Source organism: Etheostoma cragini, chromosome 11, assembly GCF_013103735.1.
Source record: "Etheostoma cragini isolate CJK2018 chromosome 11, CSU_Ecrag_1.0, whole genome shotgun sequence".
Lineage (NCBI taxonomy): Eukaryota > Metazoa > Chordata > Actinopteri > Perciformes > Percidae > Etheostoma > Etheostoma cragini.
The window spans coordinates 18,319,781-18,345,493 of NC_048417.1; the positions used below are offsets into that span (position 1 = coordinate 18,319,781).

At 39.7% G+C, this 25,713-nt stretch overlaps 2 protein-coding genes across 10 annotated transcripts in view; both read right to left on the reverse strand.

The window, feature by feature from the left end:
• On the reverse strand, positions 1 to 16,563 carry kansl1l (KAT8 regulatory NSL complex subunit 1-like). Of its 5 annotated transcripts, none has more exons than XM_034884954.1 (17): positions 16,302 to 16,563; positions 14,344 to 15,472; positions 14,024 to 14,028; positions 10,452 to 10,605; positions 9,645 to 9,797; positions 8,420 to 8,529; positions 7,573 to 7,747; positions 5,887 to 6,061; positions 5,050 to 5,181; positions 4,342 to 4,488; positions 4,115 to 4,206; positions 3,757 to 3,869; positions 3,268 to 3,340; positions 3,076 to 3,188; positions 2,598 to 2,718; positions 749 to 994; positions 1 to 113 (listed from the first exon to the last, which is right to left on the reverse strand). In XM_034884954.1, the coding sequence occupies exons 2-16, from the start codon at positions 15,412 to 15,414 to the stop codon at positions 773 to 775; spliced, it is 2,856 nt and encodes a 951-aa protein (XP_034740845.1). In that variant the 5' UTR covers positions 15,415 to 15,472; positions 16,302 to 16,563; the 3' UTR covers positions 1 to 113; positions 749 to 772. The 5 variants fall into 5 exon arrangements, with proteins under 5 accessions (XP_034740845.1, XP_034740843.1, XP_034740844.1 ...); XM_034884952.1 differs by having other exon boundaries at positions 749 to 997; XM_034884953.1 differs by having other exon boundaries at positions 749 to 997; positions 14,344 to 15,426; positions 16,302 to 16,561.
• Positions 8,371 to 25,713, reverse strand: part of heg1 (heart development protein with EGF-like domains 1) — a 19,557-nt gene continuing 2,214 nt past the window's right edge. The window contains exons 4-16 of one of the 5 annotated variants that reach the window (XM_034884960.1): positions 25,445 to 25,558; positions 25,015 to 25,137; positions 24,776 to 24,879; positions 24,609 to 24,664; positions 24,022 to 24,060; positions 23,765 to 23,925; positions 23,098 to 23,232; positions 22,791 to 22,833; positions 22,648 to 22,685; positions 22,401 to 22,488; positions 21,941 to 22,118; positions 21,603 to 21,769; positions 8,371 to 8,413 (exon numbers count right to left, since the gene is read on the reverse strand). In XM_034884960.1, coding sequence (XP_034740851.1) covers positions 21,626 to 21,769; positions 21,941 to 22,118; positions 22,401 to 22,488; positions 22,648 to 22,685; positions 22,791 to 22,833; positions 23,098 to 23,232; positions 23,765 to 23,925; positions 24,022 to 24,060; positions 24,609 to 24,664; positions 24,776 to 24,879; positions 25,015 to 25,137; positions 25,445 to 25,558 — 1,223 coding nt within the window. In that variant the 3' untranslated portion in view covers positions 8,371 to 8,413; positions 21,603 to 21,625. Of the gene's footprint in view, positions 8,414 to 20,352; positions 21,770 to 21,940; positions 22,119 to 22,400; positions 22,489 to 22,647; positions 22,686 to 22,790; positions 22,834 to 23,097; positions 23,233 to 23,764; positions 23,926 to 24,021; positions 24,061 to 24,608; positions 24,665 to 24,775; positions 24,880 to 25,014; positions 25,138 to 25,444; positions 25,559 to 25,713 lie in introns of those variants that run through there. The other 4 variants (XM_034884961.1, XM_034884959.1, XM_034884958.1 and 1 more) reach the window with 4 other exon arrangements.

Sequence of the window (25,713 nt, forward strand, 5' to 3'; positions counted from 1 at the left end):
TTTTTTTAAAGTATTATACAAATAACATCACATCACTGTTCTGGAATGTTTTAAGTATCCCATTAAGGTTTCCATGGCACATTTTCTCCTCCTTGTCCCAGACATGTGGAGTTCTGCAGAGAAAATACAACATGTATTAATATATGTTTATAGGCAAATAGAACTATTTGAGTAACTGTCAAAAACACTCCTATATGTTGACTCTCAATGTTAGATAAAGATCTAATGACTGAATGGAACAAACCTTCCAATCTTTCTTATAAATATTTAACTTCCTAAATGACCTCAAATTCCTCTGAATAATGAATTAATGAATTATGCCTTTGTTAATTATTCCTGCATCAATCAATCAGTTAGCACATTGTGAAAAATGAAACCAGGAACCATTTACATATGAATAAATCATTGACGGTACTCTTTACATATTTGACAGATGCATAAATGCACAGATAAATAAGATGAATGACTACATTTTTGAATGAATGACAAAGAAAACGATTAACTAAACTGACTACTAAACATGACTAAATTAGTGTGAATTGTCTTTTTCATAAATGTCTTACATCTGATTATTTATTGATTTATAAAGAAACTATTTAGTAAAAACTTGCCAAATGAATGATCAAATTGAGAATTTGTGTAGAACAAACAATATAATGATTCAGCAAAAAGTTCTGGCACACACAAGCAAACTTAGTATGCATATGAACAAAAGATGAAACGGGATTCTCAGTAATTCCGTACTTACATGTAAAAGTAAGGCACTGCTCTCTCAGCTGCCATTGGGTGTGCAGCTCTGGCTTAGTCCACCACATGGCAGTGTAGTGCCAGAGGACTGAGCTGGGGAGAGATGGGAGTTGGAGTCCTGTGATGTGGAGGAGGCAGCGCTACACTCTAACCACCCTAATGGGACTTGTTCTCGGTTATCAGGGAGCAGGGCGTCTTCCTCGTCCTCACCCAAGGGAAACACTCGTTGGTCCCAGGGTGTCTGAGGCTGCCGGAGGACAGAGGGCATATAATGGAATTGAGAAAATCTACAAGTCTTATTATACATACATATTATACACATGTGTAAATTGAATATATTTGACACGTTAGCATGTTTTAGAGTTTAGAATGGGCTTTATGTCTCACTTTCTATAGACACAAGGATGAGAATATAATACTTTTATCCATAAATCAACTATGTACGGAGCCTTATATTTGCTTAAAATTTCAAAAGCTACATAAAGAAATGGGCAAAAATGTATTGTAAGTATAAATGTATGTATGTAATCCAGTTAATGTAATATTCTTTTGAAATAATAAAGACCCCAGGAAGAGCAGCTCCTGTTTTAGACAACAGAAGCTAATGGAGACCTGTGTTTAAAAAGTTAAATTGTGAAATATGTTATTAAAAAAAAAAAAAAAAGGGTTCCCCAAATAATTCAGGTGACTGCCCCCTCAAGTCAAAACAACAACTTGGAAAGTTGGCAAAATCTTTGTTCCGTGACTTTGACCAGTCAACTTTGGCGTCATATTACACAGTGACATGGTAGACAAAAGCAAATACAGGTGGATGGCAAGAAACCGTTTATTAATTCAAGTATTGCATATCAAATTCTTGCTCACATATGATTCTATAAAATGGTATTAGGTTGTAACTGTTGGTTGCTGACCACGTAGTGTAAGCTAAATTAGATGGAAAAGTTATTGGTATATATAATACTGATAAGTCAAGTACAGCAATGTTTTCATGGTTTTAGGGAATGTACTAGTACAGGAATAAGTCTGGGATAAAATCATTCATATAAAGCTTTAAACTGGATATAAAGACTTGAAACAGCTATCAATGTGTTGTTTAAACACTCTGAGCAATGGAATATAACACATCTTTGTTCTAGCATCACATCAAAGTCAGAAGAATAACTTCCCAACTCGGGAAATGGGACCATCCAAGGAGCAAGTGAATGCAGCATGTCCAAAATTCCCATATTTGCTCTTTCAACATCAGTCTCATCAAATGTAGACTTTGACGGCTGTATTATAGTGATGCATGGCTATGAAGCCTCTTCCTCTAGGTTTTAATCAGGGCTTGTGTGGGTGCTGGAGTGCATAAGAATTGCAAAGCAGTGAAGAAGGGGATATTTGTGCTGTGGAGATGGTTGATTTGGCCAGTCTGGTTAAGTAGCAACCCAATCCTTCTACAATCAAAGTGAAGTGGTATAGATCACTGCAATCAGAGAATCAACAACTGGAGCAGAGTGGAGACAAGTATCTGTGTAGACTCTCAAAGATGCATTTTGGCTTTTTATCTCACACAATATGACTGCCTGGAAAAGTGTACAGATTATTCTGAAACCCATGTTTTCCTCTCTATACTCCTACTGCCTCTTCTGAAGCTAAAATAGCACAGACGTATCTTTTACTGAAATGTTACATGAATTAAACCTTCAGCAACATTTAGGGGTTGAAGTGATAAAACGATACAGCCAATAGAAGATTGTTGTGTATGAGTGAGCACGAGTTCCCTCCTATGGCACTTGAATCATCATACTCCGATATTCCAAGTTTGTTTTGGGGATTTGGTGCTACAGCTGTGGTGCTTTTGATCTTACCAGCCACTCCTCTGAGCTTTGCTGCTCATCAGTATCCAACTGAGCACAACTCAACTCCACAGAGCTCTCCTCTCCTGATGTGCACATCCCGCCCCCACTGCCTGACAACCTGTTGCCAGATCTGGAGTGAAAAAAACAAGCATAGCCCATGAAACTTTATAGGAAATGACTCAACATTTCCCTTTCACACAGGCTATATTTACATGCACGGAGATGAGCAAGCCAAATCTGCAATAATTGAATTGTCAAATGTATCTATTTGTCATCATCTTTTGATAAAAGCATGACATGTGACAAACACTACCTCACATTTCTGATGTTTGAGAAAGCCAATTCATTCTCCCAAACCCACCTGAGGCATGGAGTTCACCTTGCATTTTGCTATCACCCGATGTAACATTATTCAAATGATTGCTGCATTTCTGAGGCTGTGTGTGTATTTTTGTTTGTGTGTGTGTGTGTGTGTGTGTGTGTCCACCTTTTAGGAAGCCTGCAGCATTTTCTTTTTCCCAATGAGGGCCAGCGGAATTTCTCTCTCTGTTCTAAGTCCAGGTGTCTCAGGGAAAACACTTTGTTTGTGAGATCCTCCACCTGAAACACACACAAAAACAAATATATTTTCTTTTTCAATAATCACAAAAGGCTCATTTCTAACGGAATGAGATATTACCTGTCCCTCCTCATTGCCCTCCTCCTTCTCTGCCTTACTGTTCATCAGAGATGAGGTGTCAACAACCCGCCAACTGCAAAGAAAAACCTTTTAAGCTGAAGGACAACAATGACAGAGTGTGCACAGCATCTTTCTACGTCAGAGTAAAAACAGTGTGTTTAATTATAGCCACATTAAGATGTAAAAGAAGTGCGTGAAATGCACCGGAAATTGTGAAAATGATTCGTAAGACAAAATAAGTTGAGCATTCAATTTTTTTCATGTTTTTAAATGACAACATAATAAACAAACAACTACATGCGTAAGATTCTAGAGGCATGATCAAGAGTCAAGACATTATGATTCAATTTTTGGAGGCAATGATCAGGAAATGTCATGAGCTGTAAGTCTGACTGTTCGTTAAAAAAAAAAGTTTGTTGTGAGCTAAAATACAAAGCCAGCGTCTTCAGAATTCTGTGCAACTTCTTTAGAAGCAGCTTTGGTCCCTACCTGGGTGTGAGGATGTCTTTGTACTGCAGTTTTTCCACTTTAGCCAGAGACATGGGGATGACAATGTTGTTGATGTTGTACTTACTCTCTCCTTGGCGTTTGCGAACAAAGCCCTAAAAGGAAACATGGTGTGACAGTTAAGAGCAATGATTCAGAGGCGTTCGCACACTCAAAGACCTTCTACATCACCACGTTGCCGAGATACAGGGTTTAGGTAAAATGACCACCTTATTCAATGCTTCAATTCTAATCTTGATCTTAGACCCGGTTTGGGTAAAGATAAGGGCTAGGGCATTACTGTGTATGTCACTGAGGGTTATTCACAAGTTTACACATTAAAAAAATGTGTGTGTGTTACCTGTGAGGCATGCTTGCGTGAGGCCTGTGTAAAGCCTTCCTCGAGCACTTCATCTGAACTGTCACAGAGCTGGTACAGGATATCTTCCTCATCTGGGTATAACACGCACATGAGCACGCACACGCGCACACGCACACACACAAAATATAGTTTTTACTGTAGCCATATGACAAACTGAGTTTCTTTAAACCTGGTATACAAGATGAACACACACTTCATCCACACACCTTCTATCAGCCTGTGGATGTGTGTCGTCTTCCTTTTCTTCTGATTGGCTCTCCTGTGTCGACTCTGAGCAGAGCCTGCAATCCTGATAGGTGACAGACCCATAACTCTGCTTTTATGATGTCTTGCATGCTGCTTGTATTTGTGACCTATAATGGCACACACACACACACACACACACACACACACACACACACACACACACACACACACACACACACACACACACACACACACACACACACACACACACACACACACACACACACACACACACACACACACAATAAATACACCACAAGAATATCCTTTCATTAAAATCTGCCCTTCACTCCCTCAGGGATTTTACGCTTTGGTTAAAGTGTACAAAAGCTAATCCTTAACCATTTGTGCCATTATCTTGGCAGGTGACAGTTTTCTGTTCCTTGCTCACAGTAATGATAGGTTCAACTTTCAAAGACGTGAATTGTTTAATCTCTTCGTAAGGCTCAGTGGAGCTATAACATGAATAAGATTCATACCATAATGTGTAATGTTTCAATTTCTTTTCTTATAATGGATTTTATCAAATTGACATTGAAAAAAGTATCTTTAGGAACCGGTATCAAAGTCACGGTATTGGTACGGTTATCGTAAAGTTTTGAATGATACCCAGCCCTATAGAACAGTGCAGGCTTTGTAATCAATATTGGTAAAGGGCAGGATCTTACTATTGTGCAGTGGTGTGGAGCTGTGTCTGTTGTAGTGTGTTAGACTGGATGGTTGGGCATTGAACACCATAGGCCTTTGGGACCATTCCTCTCTGGTGCGGACCCTGTTAAAGTGGTGGGACCGAGGAGTGTCTGGGGAAAAAAAGATAAAAAGATAAAGACAATTTTTAGTATGCAGTCAAAACAGTTTGAACAATCTAACACTTTTATGATCAATTACTCAGTACATCTCTGAACGCAAGCAAGCAACACACTGGCAGTGTATGGCGGCAACAAAGCAACCACATCCATAGTTTTCTAAACATTCCCATACACAGTAGCATCCTGATCACGATACACCACTGATTAAGTCTACTTCTGTTTGTCACGTCCGGTGTGTTATAAACGTCAACTGGCAAATTATCCAATATGGCCAGCGTGTGTTGCACCTCAGACAACATACTGTCTACCAAGTCAAATGTGAAAACGAGAAATTACTCTTGTCGACTACACATTTTATAGAAAAATAAATAAATCAACATCAACAATGTCTTTCAAAGGAAAAACAATTGTGGCCAGGTTAGTTCAGTTGGTAGAGCAGGCACACACATATAGAGGTTTACTCCTCAATCCAGCGTCCGTGGGTTCAACTCTAACCTGCGGCCCTTTGCTGCATGTCATTCCCCCTTTCATTTATCAGCTGTCCTAAAATACCCTAAAAAATTATCTTTAAACAAAATTTTAAAAAAAACATACAAGCAAAAACTGCTTAGAGTTTCCTCATCCTCCTAAATGTTTAAGATTGTATAGGACTTTCTCACTAGCAAATGTTATGTAACTATGTTTTGTGGCTCCTACCATATGAAAAAGACAGCTTAGGGTGGGGTGTAAAGCTGGGGGTCCTGGAGTACAGGGCCCTACTGGAGCTGCAGTCTGGATCAGGGCACAGGACTACAGGATCACAGGATGAACAACTTGAACAGGAAGACGTTGAGAGAGAAGAAGATAGGGTGGATGTGGACTTCCCAGAGTCCTGAAGCACAAGAAAGAGAAAACAGAGAAGCAATTAGTTTTGACATGATAGTAAAAAAGAGCATAGTTAATGAGGTATAAGTCAGTCAGGACAGGTTTCTTTAACTACAGTATTAACTTAGATTTCTCTTTGCGTTTTGCTAGTGGTGGCTTGGTGCTGCTTCTTATTATGACACATACAATTGCTCTGGGCTCTAAGGTAAAGAAGGTAAACTCCAATAGTATGTTAACATTCTAAAATGTAAGATTTTGAAACGAGAAGTAATCTGGTTTACATGTTTCTATCTGAGCTGAAGAAGAGCTAGTTAGGGATTAGAACAATATGTGTTTCTATCATAGGCACCATTGACTCATAGTCCTCTCTAAACCTCTCAGTCACAACTAAATTTGGTCAACTTGTCACTGCCTGTTCAAATTGGCTTAAAAGGTTAAAACATGCCATATTAAAGCTGCATTAATGATTTCTGCAACATAGCCATTCATTTAAAGTAGTTTTTTCTGCAAAACGTAAAAAGTATTGTGTATGTGATATTGGATATAATTGTACAATGTTAGTGGAAGAGTTCATATTACAAAAAATGTGTGAAACTGAGCAGGGCATTGGCAACTAAGTGACCCTTAACCTGGCAAGAACATAGCAAGTTCCCTTGGTTAATTCAAGGCACAAGCTTTGAAAAATTACATGTACTTGTTTATTTGAAGCAAATGGTATTCCAACACCAAGGCAGACGTGGGGTGATTGCATGATAGTTACATTTGAAATGAATAATTTCAATGAAATAAATGAATGCATATGTTTTACAACTTCTACACATCAGCCAGCCTACAACTGGGATTTATAAGTGGTACATTGCAATGAGGTAAATATTGGCAGCAATACACTAATTAAGTATAGTGCTGGGGGGGGGTTGTATTTTAGCATCCATCCATTATCTACACCGGCTTATGCTGCACAGGGACATGAGCGGCACTAATGAATAGACACTAATGTATCCCTGTGGGGAAATTGATTTGTTTCAGAAGCCCAGAGTAATTTAAAATAAGAATGAGCAATATGGTGGCCGGGTCGGATCAGTGGGTAAAGCAGGCGCACATGTACTTCAAGGTTTATGCCTTAACGCAGAAGTCAAGGGTTCAAATCCAACCTGGGATGATTTCATGCCCGTCTCCCCTCTCTCACCTAGCTCTCCTATCAAATGAAGGTGGAAAGGCCCAAAAAAACGTTATTTATTAATTATTATAATAAAATTAACTGGACACATTGTAATTTAAACAGAAAATAATCCCAGAAATAAAGACATAGCATCTTCAGGTACAGACTTCCATTGTTGACAGGGATGTGTACATCTACCCTGTAGCTACAGTATTCCAATTACGGGAAGATAAATATTGACAAATGTTTCCAGGGTCTGAGTATGTCACAGAGAATGTGCATGTGTGCTTTGACAGCTGTGAATGTAAATGGTTCAGATGGACAGGCTGAGAAATGGGGGAGACTGCATGTGTGCCTACCTGGGAACTGCTGGGGTTGCAGGTGTTGAAAGTGAACAGTTTAGGCTTGTGGTAGGTGACCAGGGGTCGGGTCCGGGCACACACACATGACATATCAGCTTTGAAGAGCCTCCTGGTAGCCAGTCTCCTTCTCTTAGAGCTCCCAGGCACAAAAACACAGTCTCCTCTCTGACCACTGCAGGGGCGAGATCAGGTGAGGTCATGGAAATGTCAGGGATATGATTCATGATGGGATCACAAACACTCAAAAAGCAATTTTTTTTCTGATGTATTGTTGGTTTATGATTTCCTCTTCCTTAAAATGCAGAAGAAGGGAAAGACATGAAGGGATGATTCAAGTCAGGCCAGATGGTGGGGACCGACCAGGCTGTATTACTGGTTATTATACAGACATGGAGCATGCTCTCAGCCTTGATAAGTATAGACTTTAGCCTAAACTGGACAATGATCAAACCTCTATCAGTATGAGTTTCTCTGTTCTGTATTTTATATTACATGTACATATTGTGTGAGTGTGTGTGTGTATTAGGTTTAACTGAATTTGTGGGGACCAAAAACCGGGAATACAGTATACTTATGGGGTCTTGACAGCTTTGTGGGGACAAAATGCTGGTCCCCACAACTTTAAAGGGCTGTTTGAGGAATAAGACTTGGTTTTAGGATCAGGGTTAGAGTTAGGTTATGGTTAGGGTAAGGGTGAGGGATAAGGTTAGGCATTTAGGTTTGATGGTTAAGATTAGGTTAAGGGGCTAGGGAATGCATTATGACAATGACTGGTCCCCACAAAAATAGGGAGACACACTTGTGTGTGTGTGTGTGTGTGTGTGTGTGTGTGTGTGTTCTCTACCTTGTGAAGGCTCTCTTGCCTTTCCAGGTGTGTGGTTGTGGTTGTTTGGATGGAGGTGAAAAGCTCAGAGGAAGCATCAGACTGTTGACAATCTGGCTGAGCTGAGCACTCTGCAATGAAGACATCACAGACAAGTGGTGAATTAAACTTCAGGGTGAAAAACAATGTATCTGTTTAGCAGCAGTGAGTGAGTAAGTAGGCAGTCCATTCAAGCAAGATGGAATAACCTAGATACAGTGTTCAGACTCTCTTGTCCTTGGATATTGTTTGCTATAAGTGATTATGGGCTGATCAGACTGTCAAACTTGCGAGTATGCTGTGTGATGTTGGAAAGGATCACAGTACACAGTACAATATGATGATTCACACAGGAAATGCTCATTTTATTTCTGTATTTCTGTGCTATTGTGCTTCCAAGTTGCACATTTGTCTGGTGCAACACTAAAGGATTATTCTGGTTATTTTCATTTACCTGGGACTTATTTTTCTATTGTTTATTTATGCTTTTAGAATCTTTCAGTTGCTTCACTGCAGAGCTCAGTGTGGCTTAAACATACCAACTGCTGCCCAGTACACAACACAAACGTGCTTTAACATCCCAAAAACATTTTTTGCACTTTTCTGGCCAAACAAACTCACTTCTGTCAAGCGAAAACAAAACACAAAGCTGAGGTTTATTAGTGAACATCAGTTGGTGCAGGTGCTCATTTTGGCATTAAAGCTATGGTGAGTAGTTTCGGTTGCCCTATTAGGAATTCTAAGTAATGACAACAATAGACAAACTAAAACAGATTAAAATGCACACTGTAAGTATAGCTGTAAGTATAACTTTTTATACCATTAAAACTGCACAAGTCTGCACAGTCTTAGATGAGATTAACAGACAATTCTCAGCATATCCACTCACGCCCCCTTTGGGTATATTAAATACCTGTAGGCTTTATAAAGCAGCAGGAATTCATGCATTTGAACGTACAGAACAGACCAATACAATTGAACAAGGTGCTCCTTTTTGCACCGTTTGCACACATATTACAAATACATAACCTCCTGTGCTTTTCTACAGAACACTGATTGACACACTGACTGATATGCTTTAAAACATTCAAAAGGATATTTTTCTCGTGACTTAGTGTATTAAGTGGTAGTTTACTATTTCTCTTGATGATTCCAGACTCTTCACACACACCCAGTATTTGTGTGTGCACTAGCTCTTTCCTCTTACCTGTCTCTCTATGTTGTGCAGAAGGCGTGTGGGGCTGCAAGGTTCAGTGTCTGCATTCGAGGCTGTGCAGGATAACCCTTCCATTTCTGTCAGAAGGGTCTGCTGGATCTGTCTGTCTGTCATTGGCTGGGACGTTGCAAGCACCACACCACCCTGACACACACACACACACACACACACACACACACACACACACACACACACACACACACACACACACACACACACACACACACACACACACACACACACACACACACACACACACACACACACACACACACACACACACACACACACATATACATATAGATATAAAACACTCACTGTACTTTGGATGGGGTCTGCATGGATTAAATTATGTTAACTGGGTTTGATGTTTGGACATTTCAACCCATTATTCACAATTATTAGTATTTAAAAGTAGAAAGAACATATTTTCAAGTCTTTAATTGTACACTCTGCCACACATTATACATTGATTATACAATTATTAGAGTATTCTCTTTAAAAAATGACCATAAGGACCATTAATAGATTTAACCTTTCATAGTGATAGCAGATCATCAAAAGTTGTTTGTATTGCTTTATGCAGCTTTCAAATGTAACTATAGTAACTCACCTTTCCATTAAATACTTAAGCTAAAGTGCCAATCATTTGATCACAGTAAGACAGCAGAAGTTGGATAACATTCTCTTCCCACAAAACTGACTTGTATTAAGGTCCCTTAATGATCTATGGCTGCCAGTTGGTACAGTATGTCAACCGCCACTTATTGAGCTGGATACAAAGGACTCCTCTCTTACCTTGGTAGAGCGGATGTGCTTGTGGAGCTCCGTCAGTTGTTGTGTCCTCCCCTCCAGCTCGGCCAGACGCAGCTGCAACCAACTCCATCTGCTGCCCAGCTCCGCTCTCTCTTCCAGCCACCGCCTCTCACAGCTAATGCTACTGCTGCTGCCGGCAGAGGGGCAGGGGGATGAAGGACGACAGAGAAGGACACTTAAAACTCATGTAGTGCTATTATAGTATTCTATTAATTTATCTCAAAGGCTTTAGGTCCTGATACAACCGTATAATCAGATCATTCAAAATGCGAATTTAGCCATGAAGGCAGAAAAATGTCAAGATATTGAATGCAGTCTAAACCTTCATTATGGCCATTAACTGGAAGTGCACCAAAAGGTTAGCATATGGGAGTCGTTAGCAGGAAATGTGTCTCACAAGAGGGAAAAGTTACACAAAGTTGGAAGGAGGACAGGGAAACACAAAGAGAGCACTGACAGACCAAACCATTTGTTAATTCACACATTTGAACTGCAGCACTGTCATCTTATGACCTATTTTACACCAAGCATGTTGCAATGTGGTGTGTAAATTGTTAAGCATCCTAACAGCATGGGGGATTTTCCTAAAGCATTAAAGCTTATCTGGGCCAAAGAATAAAACGTATCTATAGTATGTTTCCAAGGGACTAGCCTGTTCAGTTAACATTTATCTTCTGTGTGTGTGTGTGTGTTGTTGGCTGGCTCCAGAAGGGCAATAGTTGCAGTTGCTATGGCAGTGCTCTTGGCTACGACAAGGAGGGAATCCCCCAACTTCAAACACTCAGACGCAGGACGGAGAAAGGTTAGGCCAGTCAGCAAGCAGCTACACACAGAGGATTTGATCATACTGATTGGTATTATGGGGTAGATAATATAAGTGTGTTAGCCAAAATGTGTTTGCTTTTCTGATCACATTTAGGCTACACGCAGTTTGTAGTAGAACGCTGCAAATGAAAACAAAGCCTTGGTTAATGACAAAGTAGAAGAAGGTTCTCTCTTTCCTGCACAGATAATGGCCAGACTCGGCTTCCTTGCTGCTCTTTTTAGTTGCATAATGAGAATATTCCTTAGACTAGCAGTAGGCGAGTCAGTGAGAAAGGACGGTAGAAGAAACGTAGGCCGTAAGGTGAACTAAGAAAAGGGTCTCGAACAGGACTTATATTCCAAACCTGGGCACTACTTTTTAAATGTGATTTTGGTTGCTTTATACCTGTAAGTGTGCAAGAAGCCTACATATTTACATACACGTTTTTCATGGAGATATTATTATGCTGAATAACATTTGGGGTCTAGCAATCCACTGGCTACCCTCCACAGTGAGAAAGTAAAGGCCAGCCCCAGCAAGTTGCTGTGGGTTTATGAACTCTCCTATTTGGATAGTGTTTCTTGGCTCCTGCAGAGGCATTAGGGCTTTTGGGTGTGTCCTGCACCTAAACTTTCCAACACGAAGTCTTTCACAAAAATTACAAACGTACTGAACACTGAAAATGAGCAACAGCTGGAGGTGTGAAGGTCTGCTGCCTGTGCTTTGGGGTTTCAAATTAAACTCAGACCATGTCACTGCTTTACAAGTTTGTACTTAGAATGGAGTGAAGAATGGACTTTTTGGAAGGAGGACAATGACCTGTTGCGTCTCCAGCAATGAGATATCCCCTTCAAGGAGGAACCGGCCATAAAAACTCCCCGGGAGAGGTTTACTTACAATCCACAGCGCTTTGTTAGGCAGACTTGTACAAAAGGGGAGCTGACGATTCCAAGATGACTAAAGCTGGCCAAATAAAAAGACACACACACAACACCCATAAAAAAAAAAACATTCCTGTTCTCAGTACCAATAAACATGTCCAATTCCCCAAAAACGCTTGTTTATTTCACTGATTCAGGAAAACAAAACAGAAGGGTTGAAGGACTATATCTAGCCTAACTGAAGAAATAAATGCTGCTGCACTAATACCAGACATGACAAAAGAAAAAGAAAGAAAGGTCTAATTGGACTAAAGCCAAGACCCTTACTGTCTTAACATTGACGTCCCCACATTTCTGAAGCAGATTTGCAGTATACCCATCTGAGTGAGAGGTTTGTTTGCTGGACAATGTTGTCCTCAAACCAAAGACTGTCCAAGCTTGACACGTTGCATACATTCTGAAATATCTTTGACGTTGTGTATGACCACTGAAATTCTCATCCAAGCACAGTAAATGTTCCTTTCCAGGATGTCCTGGAATGATGGGCAACTGGCCTAAGAAGTATTCTGCAGTTCAATTCAATTCCAGTTAGGCCTATTGGATATGCCTGTTTCTCTCTTTTTCTTGGTCTCGCTTTAAAATGTTTCCTGTCACTCTCTACTGTCAGCCATATGGATGATCTTTATAAGGAATGTGGGGTGTGGGTGAGGGTCATGTAGTAAAAAAAAAAAAAAAAGGTTTTTAGTCGATTAATTTACCTAGAAAGTGACCTGAATTTGATATGTTTGCACTTGGTCTGTTGGTCCTTGCATTTTGTGCCAATCATGGTGTATGCTGCAAACGAGACACCAACATGTTGGATATGTTATTGGTCCAAAAAGCACAACATTATTTTTGTTGTTGTTTTTGCAGTTCTATTTGAACACAGTTGCTCCCTTCCCTGTATTTGAAAGTAGAGAGTATCTCATTTAAGTATTTAATTTCGGACATTTGCCACTATATTAAACAGATCAATGCAAAAATATATGTAAAATTCTGATAATAATAGTTTTGTTTGCAATGTGCACAGTTTTTTGTAAGTTGATTCTGTTGTGTGGTTTGTTAGCACCCTATAAAAACTCTCCTGAAAGGATTTCCATTGTTTTTCCTTGCCTATGACGTTACGACTCCCAGCACCGCCCATCCAAACCACATACACACACAGACACAAACTTCATAAATATTTTTCACTAAAACTAGGAGCACTAAGCACGGTGGCCCAGAATGGCTGGCATGTTACAGGCTTGCTGGCATGGCAATGTTTATTTCCTAGCCCATGGGTAAAGAGAGCTGGCTTGTCTGCTGAATGTGTTATGACTGCAGCATAGAAAAAGAATGTGTGTGTGCATGTCTAAAAAAACGGCATCACACTCTCCATAGCTGGGAGGACAAAACTTGTGCTTATGACAACCACACTGTAAACTTGACTGAGGGCCAAGTGAAATATGCACCCAGAGGCGCAGTGATAAACATACCCTGAGACAGCTGACTTCCCAAAACTTATCCTGTCATCCGGAAATAAGTCTCTCCAATTCACACCATATTTGTATTCTTAACAAATTGGTAAGAACTTTCACCCTATTGCTGAGTTTGGCTGTCTTTCTTGTCCCGATCTTAAAGGTTGCCTAGAGTACGAATCCTCCTCTGTTTGGCCTACTCTGAATTAGAACAAGGCCAACAGCTCCAGCGTGAACCACAGCTGGGTTCTGGCAACCGAACCTTTCACCAGTATGAGTACATTGAAGTTTGTGAAATGGTTTCTGATTGTTTTTGTCAACACTGGCTGGTAACATCATATCTGACACTGTGAAACCATATGATTCACCTCACTGAACTTTATAAGCAAAATACTTGGTTAAGGGGATTTTTAAAGTCCCTCCTTTGTAGCATGTCTATAGCTGATTGTAACCAGCTGTGACACATGTGATACACACTGTGGCTCTTAGAAACACACAACGTTAAAAATGAGAAAAAATACCTCGGTTCTATGGCAGCCTACAACTTAAGAGACGAGGAGACTGGTCTCACTTAATTTGCTACTCATTCACCTTCAGGGCTTTAAAATGGTAGTCTTTTTGATTAATGTGCAGAGTTTCACAGGATGTATGCAGCTTCATACAAACTACTTTCAGCTGCTGGGTACTCACACAGGTGAAGTCCTGGTTTTGCTGTATATCTTATCCTCCTCTTGCTCCTCCTCTGAGCTGCTGCTGGCCGTGGCTTCGGAGTCCAAAGCCTCCTGCAGGCCTCTGAGCACAGCCTTGCTGGAAAGGTTGAACTCTCTGAGCTCTATGAAGGAAGACGAGTCCGTGGACAACTCGACCCAGGAACAGTTATCTCCCACTTGCGGTATGTAATGTACGGAGTCCAGGCTGTCCAGAGACACCCCACCGATTTGACAGTGCCTTTCTAGTCCCTCCAGCTGATGATTGCAGTGCAGCAAAGCGTGTTCTCCTAGTAGGGCATGCAGTCTCCTCTGCAGCCTCTGAGCCCGGCTCTGCAGCCCTGTCTGCCTGGAGAGCTGCTCCTTCACAGCCGCATCTAGCACAGCCCTGAATGCCAGCTGGTTGGAGTTCACCCTGCCACTGTAAGGCTGCACTGAAGCTGGAGGAGGACAGACCATTCCAGCCACTTTCCCCTTTGTCTCCGTAAGTGGGGGTGCAAAGAAGGGAGTGCAGCCCAGTGAGTTTATCTCCCCGGAGGAATTAGAGGGAGGAACACTGCTAAGGACATGAGAGGAGTGATACACATCACCACCATCTGTCCCACATTCGGGAGTAGCATTGCATCCATGCAGCAGACAAGCCTCTTGGCTATTGTGCTCAGGGACTAAAAACATGTCTGGCACACCTGGGAAGACGCAGGCCACCTGATGAGAATCTCTCAGGCCTTTACTGAAGGAAAGATGGCTGAGGAGGGAAGCAGGGCTGGGGAAGAGCAGCGTCTCAAACTGGCTGGCAGAGTCCCGCGGACATGGGGAAAGCACAGGGTTGGCAGGGACGTCCAGGGGGCTAACAGGGAGACTAGAGTCCAGAGAGGGGAAAAGGGAAAGGTTCAGCCACATCTTCTGGATGTCACCATCATCTGTTGACCTCATCTGATACTCCAGCTCAGTATTACACATGGCTCTCCCATCCGAGTCCATTCTGACAGAGGCAGGAGGCGAGGACAGGTGGATCCCATGGCCATCCTTTAGGATTTTAGTCAGGGCTGGGGTCATACCCCTGATGGTCTAGGTAGCCAAGACAGCAAAGTTCACAGAATGCACCCTAAATCACCTGACAGTAAGAAAAACACATTAGTAGCTCATTTCCCCTTCTGATGCAAAATAGGCCCTAAAAACTGAACTGCAATCCTACCAGAATTGTAATCATATATCTACACAAATATGCAAAATACTGTTCGTCTAGCAATACGGAATACTCAAACCATAAAAAGTGGTGGAGTAAGACTGATTCGCAATGAGACACTATCATATAACACTGATGGGAAAAAATAGACAACTTTAACCACACGTGTAGCCAGAAAAACTAACGTTGAAGCGTTTTATTGTTAACGTATGGTTATATTTTGGTGGTGACACACGGGAATATTGCTAGCTAAATTCCTCATTTTGTCCCTGATGCACAGATTATTTGGGTCAACCGTAGTGGATTCCCTGTTTTATAGCGCTTAGCTAGCTTACTTCTCGTATTTTTCGTAATTCTCGTATTTTATCGGTTTTTAATATCTAAATCGTTTTTAACTGCTCTTTAATGTTTTATGTAAAGCACTCTGAATTGCCTCGTTGCTGGAATTTGCTGTACAAATACAGCTGCCTTGTCTTGTCTTGTCTTGCCAACGGATGATGTTAACTAACGTTAGTTAAAAGCTCTGTTGTTTTGAAGCAGATTCCCGACTTAACAATAAAGTTAGCTAGCTGTTTCCACAACAGGTTAAACGTAACGTTACTATTTAAACTAACAACGACGTGACACGTACAGTCACTTATATTGTGTTAAAAACAAGAGCTAGCTAAGATAGCGAAACCAAGTCCAATAACGGACGTTAACGTTAACACTCCATATAATATTGTAATAACGTTAACAGCAACGTTGATTTCCTCACCTGAAGAGGAGGGAAACCGTTGACTTAATAACATCGTTTATTCCAGTAACGTTAACGTACGGCTGAATTTGATGTTAAATCTTCCTCTTTTTTCTTTCCCGATCCAGAAAATTGGATCTGCCTTGTTCATCTGGCAATCCAACTGAATGTCCGACGGTGACTTTTATTTTGCCCAGAATATCGAGAGACCCTACACTGCGCCTCCTTCACCCATCAACTGCTGAGACAGAACTAAACACAGCTGAACGAGGAGGGGCTGGACCAGACCCGTGGTGCCTTCACGATCTCTGCAGTAGCTCAGACTACCAGCTACCGTACTTTTCCTACTTGGTTGCATACATAGGTGTGAAGTGCACTGCATTCACCCCAAAACATCCCATAATTTATCACTTGATTAGGCTATCTTATAATTTTTAAATTTAGGATCTAACACCCAACAATTCCTTAATTATGGCAAACTATCTTATAAATAGGATATCTTATTTCATAACTACATGACAAGTATTTTCATAATTACAAAATCTGGATATTGTAATTATGTAAGTTTTAGTTAAATTGAAGTTAGTCATCATAATTACAAGATACAGATTTTGCAATGATGAGATTGTTTCTTTGTTTTCTCTGATTGTGTATTGTATCTTGTGATTGCAACACCTTAAACTTTGGCTTTGGCACAATTGTAGACAGATGTGAAAAGGATAAAAAAATAACAAAACAATATGTAGACTACTAAAATAAGAGTTTTTTTTGTCTTAGTTGTATTAAGTATGCAACAACAGCACAGATATCATTTTAATTACAAAGAATGAGGAGTAAAAATACAGAGCAAATATGTTAGATATATTTTAACAATGAAAAGTAATGAACTTGACCACTAAATGTTAAGAATAGCAAAAGAAGCACACAGCTATATTTATACAAAACAACGAACAATAATATAAAACAGTAGGATGCATACTTTTGCCACTTGTTCTTCAAAAGGTTTGCCACAATTCAGCAACTTGTATTCAGCAATGCTTTTTTGATACATTTAGTACATTGTTCACGTGTGTTTAATCTGGATTGCAAAATTTCCGGCAGATCATGAAGGCATCATTTTAGAGAGTTTGACCTCTGCCAGCAAGGAAGGGCAAAATCGTTGACAGAAATACATTTTCATCATTCTTGATGTTTTGCTGTGATCTTTGCAAATCAGCTGTAGTGGATGAAGAGAGCTCTCTGTGCAGGTACAATCTGGGTGCAGTGGGAGAAGTTCAGCCCAACAGAGGAGCTCATAGCAGTGGACAGTCTGCTGAGTGCCCCCCCATGTCAGATTTGAGTGACTTCAATGCCTTCAGCTTGTAGTTCAGAAAAGACCATCAAGATAACTGGCATCAGGTAAATGATTGTACAGCACATCAAGGTCCCCAGGAGAAGCGTCAGAGGTCACTTGATCCTTTCTTCATGAAGTGGACAGACCGAGCAAAACATGTAAAATGCATTAGCCATTATGTTGAGGACAACTAGAGGCCCATTAATTATGACACATGTAAGATAGTTCATCTTTAATCTGTTTGCTGTTTTCACTTTGGTGTCATCTGTCCTTGTAGTGAGCATACAAATAAAACTAGTAAGGTTGTCCAAACATATGCAATGTAACAAATCTATAGCCTTTGCATCTCATGCAAATCAGAAAATACAAATAAAGCACATTACTGTGAAATGCCAAGAAAAAGCAATACGGACATTACCCCATATTTAACTCGATGTATTGACGCATTTTTTGCAACAAGATTAATTGTGTGTGTACAAAGTTTGATTTTGAAACAAGTATTACTCCATGTTCAATTAATGATAGTTTTTATATTTATTTGCAATCCTACTGTTCTGAGTAATACTTTAGTGTTGCACCTTTATAGAGTCACAGGAGACAGAATTGAAGATTTTATGGGTCAAGCTCCAAATAAGCAGGATTCTACATCCCATACTGCAACTCAATGTGGGCATTTCCCTAGACACCCTAGTGATGTTATGAGTTTTTTTTTTTTTTTTAAAGCCGCAAAAAGCATTATGTAAGAGTGTTCACAGACTGAGTAGTTCCCCTTATGAAGAGTAAACTGAACTTGCTGTGTAAAATCGGGGGAATGCGCCTTTGATGATGTAACAACACACAAATAGGCTCATTGTGTGTCTTTACATACCATCATTGCAGCACTTTCTGGTTTCTATTGATGCCAGTCATTACATGTGTACATTATGTATCTGCTGTTTGTCCCAGCATGATGAAAACCTCTTCTGGAAGTGTTTTGCCAGAACAACCCACTGGACAAAAAATGTTCATCCATCTTTATTTTGCTATACATTCATCAAATGAAACCTCACACTATAGATAAATGATTGCAAGTAACACGACCATATCCCATGCCCAATAATAATAATCCCACCAACGTTTGGTAATTTACAGTTACAGTATTAGCCATTTCACCTGATGCCAGCTGGCCGGGGTTAATTTTTCATATGTGTTACCATGCCAACGCCACACACTGCTTTGAGTGCATTCCAGGCATGAACTGCCCTTTGCCTGAATATACCCTGACCAATGGCCAAGTTGACCATGGTGCCTAACATGTACTGCGAGGTGAACAAGAAGCAGAACGTAGTACTAAAGTAAAAGTCGTTTGAAAAGACGTTGGTGAATACATTAACAAAATAGAAAGTGACATAGAGAAAGTTGAGCACTCCTTGAGAGATCCCAGTGACAGTGACTCTCGTCTGACTTTAAATTCTCGGAGTGGAGGAGAAGCTGCCCCGCTGTGTCACATGTTTTATGTGTCTATGCAGGTTTGGGCCGTGGGAAAGCTAGAACCAGTCAATATACACAGTCATAAGAATATATACACGTTGATGCATAAACAACAAACGTTGCTTGTGATGGACAGTCTATCAATTTGATATCCAGTCCTCATGTTGCTCATATATGTGAGCCCACTGTTTTGAAATACTTCATCTACAGTAAAAATGGCACTACAGAACAAAATAAAGGGCCCGTTAAAAAGCAAAATCATGTACAGGACAGACTTGATGTTCCTTTTTACTGGGAAAACAACAAAAATGGACCAGAAATGTCACATTATGAAAATAATGCCCACTACCCACAAAGGAGGGCATAATTTAGCATACTGTATGTTTCTGAGAATCACCTTACCTGACAATGTTAAGTCATTTGTTTAATCTAAATCAGTATTTAGATATGGCGTTGTGTTGTTGAAGTGAACACAATGTAAACAGTGATTGTTACGGTGGCAAGATATGCATACAGTACATACAGTACATAATAAACGTCAGAGTTTTCGTTGGTTTTCAACTTTTTCTTCGCGAATTACAAGTGCTTTTGTGTGGTGACCCAGCTTTTTTCCTGGCAAAGTGACCGACATTCCAAGCCTCTGAGAAGTCTCTGTGCCTGGCTGTTGCTCTCCAAAAAATAGTTCCAACACTTTATTCATAATCAGACAGGATTTATTGCCAAGTAAGTAGCACTTATAAGGAATTTACCTTGGTTGTTGATGCATATATCAACATATTCAATACATATAAAACATTATAATATAAAATAAACAATCAATAAATAGAGACATATAACACATACAAATAACTATTTACCATTAAGAAAAAAAGAGGCTGCATGGATGAGTAGAAAATGTTAATGGATGTGCAAAAGTTCAGGATAAATAGAATGTGCAGAGGACAGGTATATAGTCCAGTATGTAGGATTAAGATTGTAATCCTGTTGATAATACAAATTTTAATGGGTAATCTGAATACTTCTTTATTTCTCTAACCCTGTAAAATCTAAACTGAAAATAAAGACTAAAAGAAAAACAGTGACCCTGAGTAATTTTGTTTATCCTGTCCCGTTGCGCTGTGTGCTACTAAAAAATGTTATGAATGCGCAATACCACTAAAATACATTAACAGTAATTTAGTTCGAACAATTTTGATCTCAAACCGTTTAAAGTCGAGGATTAGATAAACCTTAAAATAATTAGCATCAGAATGGAGTCGAAGAAATACCGCTGTGCAAATTTTTTATTTAAATAAGCACGTCTGACTAAAACGCCAGAATGAACAAATCATATAAAAACACAAAGAAGTAAAACAGTCACATAAAAATAATACTCCATGTCAGAATAAGCAATCTAATTATGATACACTCTTTAAATTCAAACACTCATTGACAGTTATGATCCTTCTGGTATACAGTTCATTACTCCTCACACACGTAGACACACACACATACACACACACAAACGCACGCACACACACAGACACACCGCAAGTTTATCCTTTTCCAGTCTGTCAGAGTGTATGTAGGGTGTCCAGTACGCTACATATCAAGGACTTGGACAAAGAGGGAATAAATAAACGTTGTTATCAGAATTCAAAGTTGTTCCACAGTTTCTATTGGCGTTTAAAACAAACATTGCGCATCCTTCAGTGGTTTTGTTATTATCTCGTTCCATCAATACTTTATTCTCAGACTATTATCTAAGAAGAAACTGACTATTTTCAAATCACAGCAGTGGCACATACAGTACATATTCATACTTCAGCACTTTAAGGACCGTATCAATGTTTCTGCATGTACTAGTCTATTTGCTACACATCACATACACTTCACATCATTGCTGCTTAAAAAAAAAAAGTAATGATATTGTTTTTTTTCCCCACATTCCTGGTGGTCATAAACTCACATTCCTGTCTTTGAGCACAGTGAGTATTATATCTGCTTTTATTTAAGATTGTGCAGTAATGCAGTGTAGGTATGTCAAGCATAACTGCACTGCATTAAAATGCAGCAACAAGGCAGATGTGATTGTTTACTGTCATGGATTGCCTACCTCAAACGCATTTCAAGCATCTGGATATAGTTTTTCATCACACAGTGAACTAAATGAGAATCAGAGGCTGCCTGCAAGGCAGGAAAACCCCATTAAACAGTCTTTAACAACACAGAGGCAGCAATGTAATGTGTAAGTAGAAGCAAATGAGATACAACATGCAAAAACACTAAATTGGCCACACACTAACACTTGCAGAGGAAATAATTCACTTGTAAAAAAAGTGCACTTCCATAATATGCACACATACACGCACGCACGCAAGCACACACACACATTTGCATTTACATAGTTAGTGTGCAGCCCTGAATGCAGATGGTCAAATGGGCTTCCACTCTCACTGCGACGGAAAACCATTATAACACATCACAATTGGCAGTACAAGAGATAGTAAGTTTTGTGTGTGTGTGTGTGTGTGCGTGTGTGTGTGTGTTCTTGGTGGGGCAGTCAGAAGTAGTCTCTCCTTCGTGAATCGTCACTGATAAAAGACGGGTTCCACTGGGCAGGGTAGATGCACGAGTGGCGAGAACCCGGCAGGCCTGGGAACGGGTACAGGCCGTTTCTCTCCAGATCGGAGTTACGTAACGCAGGCTGGAGGAAAGGGCACAGAACACACAGAAAATGAATTATATGTACTTAAAAGGTTCTTCTAATAAAGTGATTTATAAGACATATACAAACACTCAAAACAAAGCCTAATATTAATGAAGACAAAAGAAGGAGTGGGAGGTGTAATGAAAGTTGTATTGTAAGTCTCCTTACAGAGTAGTAAATGTCAGTCATCTGCAGCAGGTTCTTGGTGCTGCCGTTCTCTTGCATCTCTATGGTCTCCCTGCCCCACTCTGTGGATATGCGGTTATTTTTGGCAAAGTCTGCATACGGGGACATCTGCATGTCTCCACTCTTGAAGATGATCTTGTTGATGTCATTCTTGTCTTTCCTTAAACATCAAACATTTAAAAAAAGAAAAAAGGTTAAACCTCTACCACATATTACCCATGTTATTCACTTCACCAAACCATTCAAATTGAGGAAATGTATTTTTTTGGTAATTTGGGTAAACTGATGCTTTGAAATACTCTTGAAATATTCAGCCAGATAGTTTAGTTAGTGTTTTATGGTCTAGGATCACTTGTTTAAATTATGAACTTGAAAATACAGTATCAACAATAAAGTAATTTAAGATTCTAAGGTTTTGTGTTAACAATAACAGCAGTCTTACTTGCAACAGGTGACAATGAGAGCAATGATGAGGATGAGGAGCAGAGCGCCCCCTGCAGGTGAGACCACAACGGCAATGAGCTTGTAAACTGCAAAGTAACATAACGGTATTTTAAATACTTAACTTTAGAAACATATGTAAAGATCACAAGATCAAATTAGTAACTTCAGTTTACAAAAAAACATCTTATCTATTGAAGCTGAATAGGTTATATTTCGCCTGTTCAGGGATTTTTAGGGTCACTTACAATTTCCACAGTTGAATCCTCCAAATCCGAACATGCACCTTAAAGGTAGACATAGAATCTGCAGTAAGAATCTGGACTTAAATTATTGTTCAGTATAAGTGGATCAATACTTTAAGGAAAAAAATAAATTAAGCTGAACTTACGGAACACAGGTGCCATTTTCCAGCTTGTAGCCATCCCCGCATTCTGAAACAAGATGTTTTGTTCAGAAAAAGTTTTAATACGGAGGTCTACAACCACTATTGTTTTTTTGATTTGCCTTATTCTTGATTTAATGAATTTCATGAGAACTTTCAATATTTTTCTATTTAGTTTTTATTAGGAAATAAGCATTGACCTGGTCATTTGAATCATGTTTGGTCAATTTTAATCAGGGTAATATATGGTTTGCTTTTTCATATATACATAAAAACGCATGCACTCACAGTAAGTAGCACACGTTGAGCTCACCTAAGCAGGACAGGTCGTCAGGGTTGTGTTTGTAGTATCCTTGAAGACACTGGCAGTTGGCTGTGCCGCTGTTGTCTGTGCAGGTGGAGCGCTCTGTATCACACTGAGTCTTCTGGGCCACACACAAACTTTCCACTAGAACACAGTGTGGACACAGTTAGTCAGTACTACAGAAACACAGGAATCATGGTCATGATTTGGACAAGATGATTCCAAGATGTCAGAAAACCCCAAACTAGCTTCCTTGATTCTCTCAATTCACTATTAGGTTTTATCTCAAGAGCAAGTCCGAATCTATTGACCTACAGTTCTAGTACACAACGAGCATCCTACATAACATTGCTACTGTGTGTGTGAGCTCATAGCAATCTTTTTGTAGTGTTTTATGGTAGTGCACGGTTGTCCTTTGCTGTTATTGTAGAATTCCCTGTAGTGGAGGGGGTGCAGCCGGATGATTACGTTTTTAAGTGATGTAAATATGCAACTGTGGGAGCTGTTTACAGCTCAATTTTGCCCTCTAGTGGATGCAAACACATTCATAGCTATTTTTAGTAGCCTGTCCTCAATCACAATTAGAGTACGCCAGTTAAAACATGAAATACTTTTGGTTAGAATCAGCAAAATTAACCTGATGATGTTCATTATGATTACGGGCTATTATATTCACATTGATAGGTGAGCTGGTGGAGCAGGACCATCCGGCAGTGGGCCAATGAGGAGCTACAGTTGTTTAGAGACATCTGGATGCTGTTGTAGACCTCTGCGCTCGTCACATCGGTGGAAATGGAAAACATGTTGACAGCTGAGATACGAACTCCAGCCTCTCCTCTGTTGGAAAGAGATCAGAGGTCAAAACAAAGGTGTAGACTGACAAAATATCCATGTTGCATCATTCATCTGTTTTCTTTCTTACATTAGATCTACTCTAATGCAGATATCTTCAACAGGGGGTCCTCAGAGTTGCTGCAAGAGGGCCACCAAATTATTGTTTGATAGTTAAAAATATAAGTATATATATATCTGACTAAATATGTCTGAAAATATACATTACAAATAACATGAATCCAAAATATTATTTGTAAAAATGTACACAACATTGATGATAGGTTGACTGGCGGTGTTAGGTAGCCATCAACAAATACAGCTACTGTTCCACATTTTAACATTAAAACATGATGTATAAATATATGAATATCCATCCATCCATCTTCATCCGCTTATTTCAACAATTATTAGTTTAGTAGGTATATCCAAAGGCTAAAGCCACCCTTCCCTTTAGGTTTAATAAAATTAATTTTATACATTTTATATTTATATATATATTTTAAACTAAGGTGTCCTTGCTTTAAAAACATTGAAGCGCCCTGCTCGAATGAAGGCCTATGAAATGTAAAGGCCAGGGGGGTGGACATAATTATGAACATGTTTTTTTTTGTTATTTTGAAAATATATAACAAAAACATACTGAAAGATCACAGAAATGGAATGGTTTAGTGATGGCAAAAACTTACTTCTTACTTAGCGTTGAGCGGCTGTAACCTTGGAGGACTGACAACGAAGCATTGAGCTGAGGTGAAAGACAGGAAGAGAGTGTGTAGCAGAGATGCAGTAATACACATAATGTGAATGGAGCTCAGAAATCTGCAGAGACAATGCAATAACGTGTGCTACCGCTCACCAGCTGAATAATCTCTCTCTGGATCTCGTGCATGGTGGCGCTCTTGAAGATAACGGGGTCATGCGGCAATCTGTTCAAACTGAAAGTTCCCAGAAACGCCTTTGCTGTGGAGGGAGAAAAAGTGATCAAAAGAAGGCCTTTGGGGAAACAACTTTGAATTAATAAATACTTTGTGTTTGCATATTTATATCATCTGTGATTGGTTATTGTTCTACTGTTGTGTAATAAAGGGGTTTTACCTCTGGTGCAGGTGCGTCCGTCCTCCAGGTCAAAGCCCAGCGGACATTCACAGCTGAAGGAGCCTCGCGTGTTCACACACCTGGACCCAACAGGGCACGGGTCCCTCTCACACTCATCCACATCTGCACACACCAGTACATACGAGTATTACTATATACTTTCTAAAAGAGCACTCAGGACAATATAGAAAAAGAATATTTTAAACTTGGATTTTATTTCATACTTTTCCGGAGACAATCTGAGGATCCAGAAAGACAAACTTTTGAAGGGATAGACCCCTGTCACTTATTTAATTCAAATTTTTGGTTATCTTACTATGTATGTCTGTGCTGAAAAAAAACATTTTTCTGAAGATTTCATGCTTGGGTACACTGCAACACAAAATAAATAAAGTTGCTCGCTGTCAGTAAGAAAAGGAGAGTAGCTCACCCTGGTTGCAGGTCCGCCCTGTCCATGCCTGCTGACAGTGGCAGGTAAATTGATGCCCTTTATAGCTCACACACATCCCTCCGTTCATACAAGGGTTTGACACACATGGGTTCCCTGGAATTTAGAGAGGAGAGCCGCCTTTTAATTGAAGTTTTTAAAAACAGGGTAAATCATACAGTGGTTTCACACAAACATTCATTATGTCTGATCAATCTCATAATTTGAATGGTTCATAATGCACATTTGTATATCAATATTTAAAAAATATA

Bases quoted from the DNA above. Each gene is read 5' to 3' on its own strand.
- kansl1l (XM_034884952.1), bottom strand. From the start codon at position 15,414: ATGACCCCAGCCCTGACTAAAATCCTAAAGGATGGCCATGGGATCCAC. The intron at 3,870-4,114 runs GTAACACACACA...GTTTCCTTTTAG, and splicing joins CACGCAAGCATGCCTCACAG to GGCTTTGTTCGCAAACGCCA. The intron at 2,719-3,075 runs GTGGACACACAC...TTTTCACTCCAG, and splicing joins TGCTGCAGGCTTCCTAAAAG to ATCTGGCAACAGGTTGTCAG.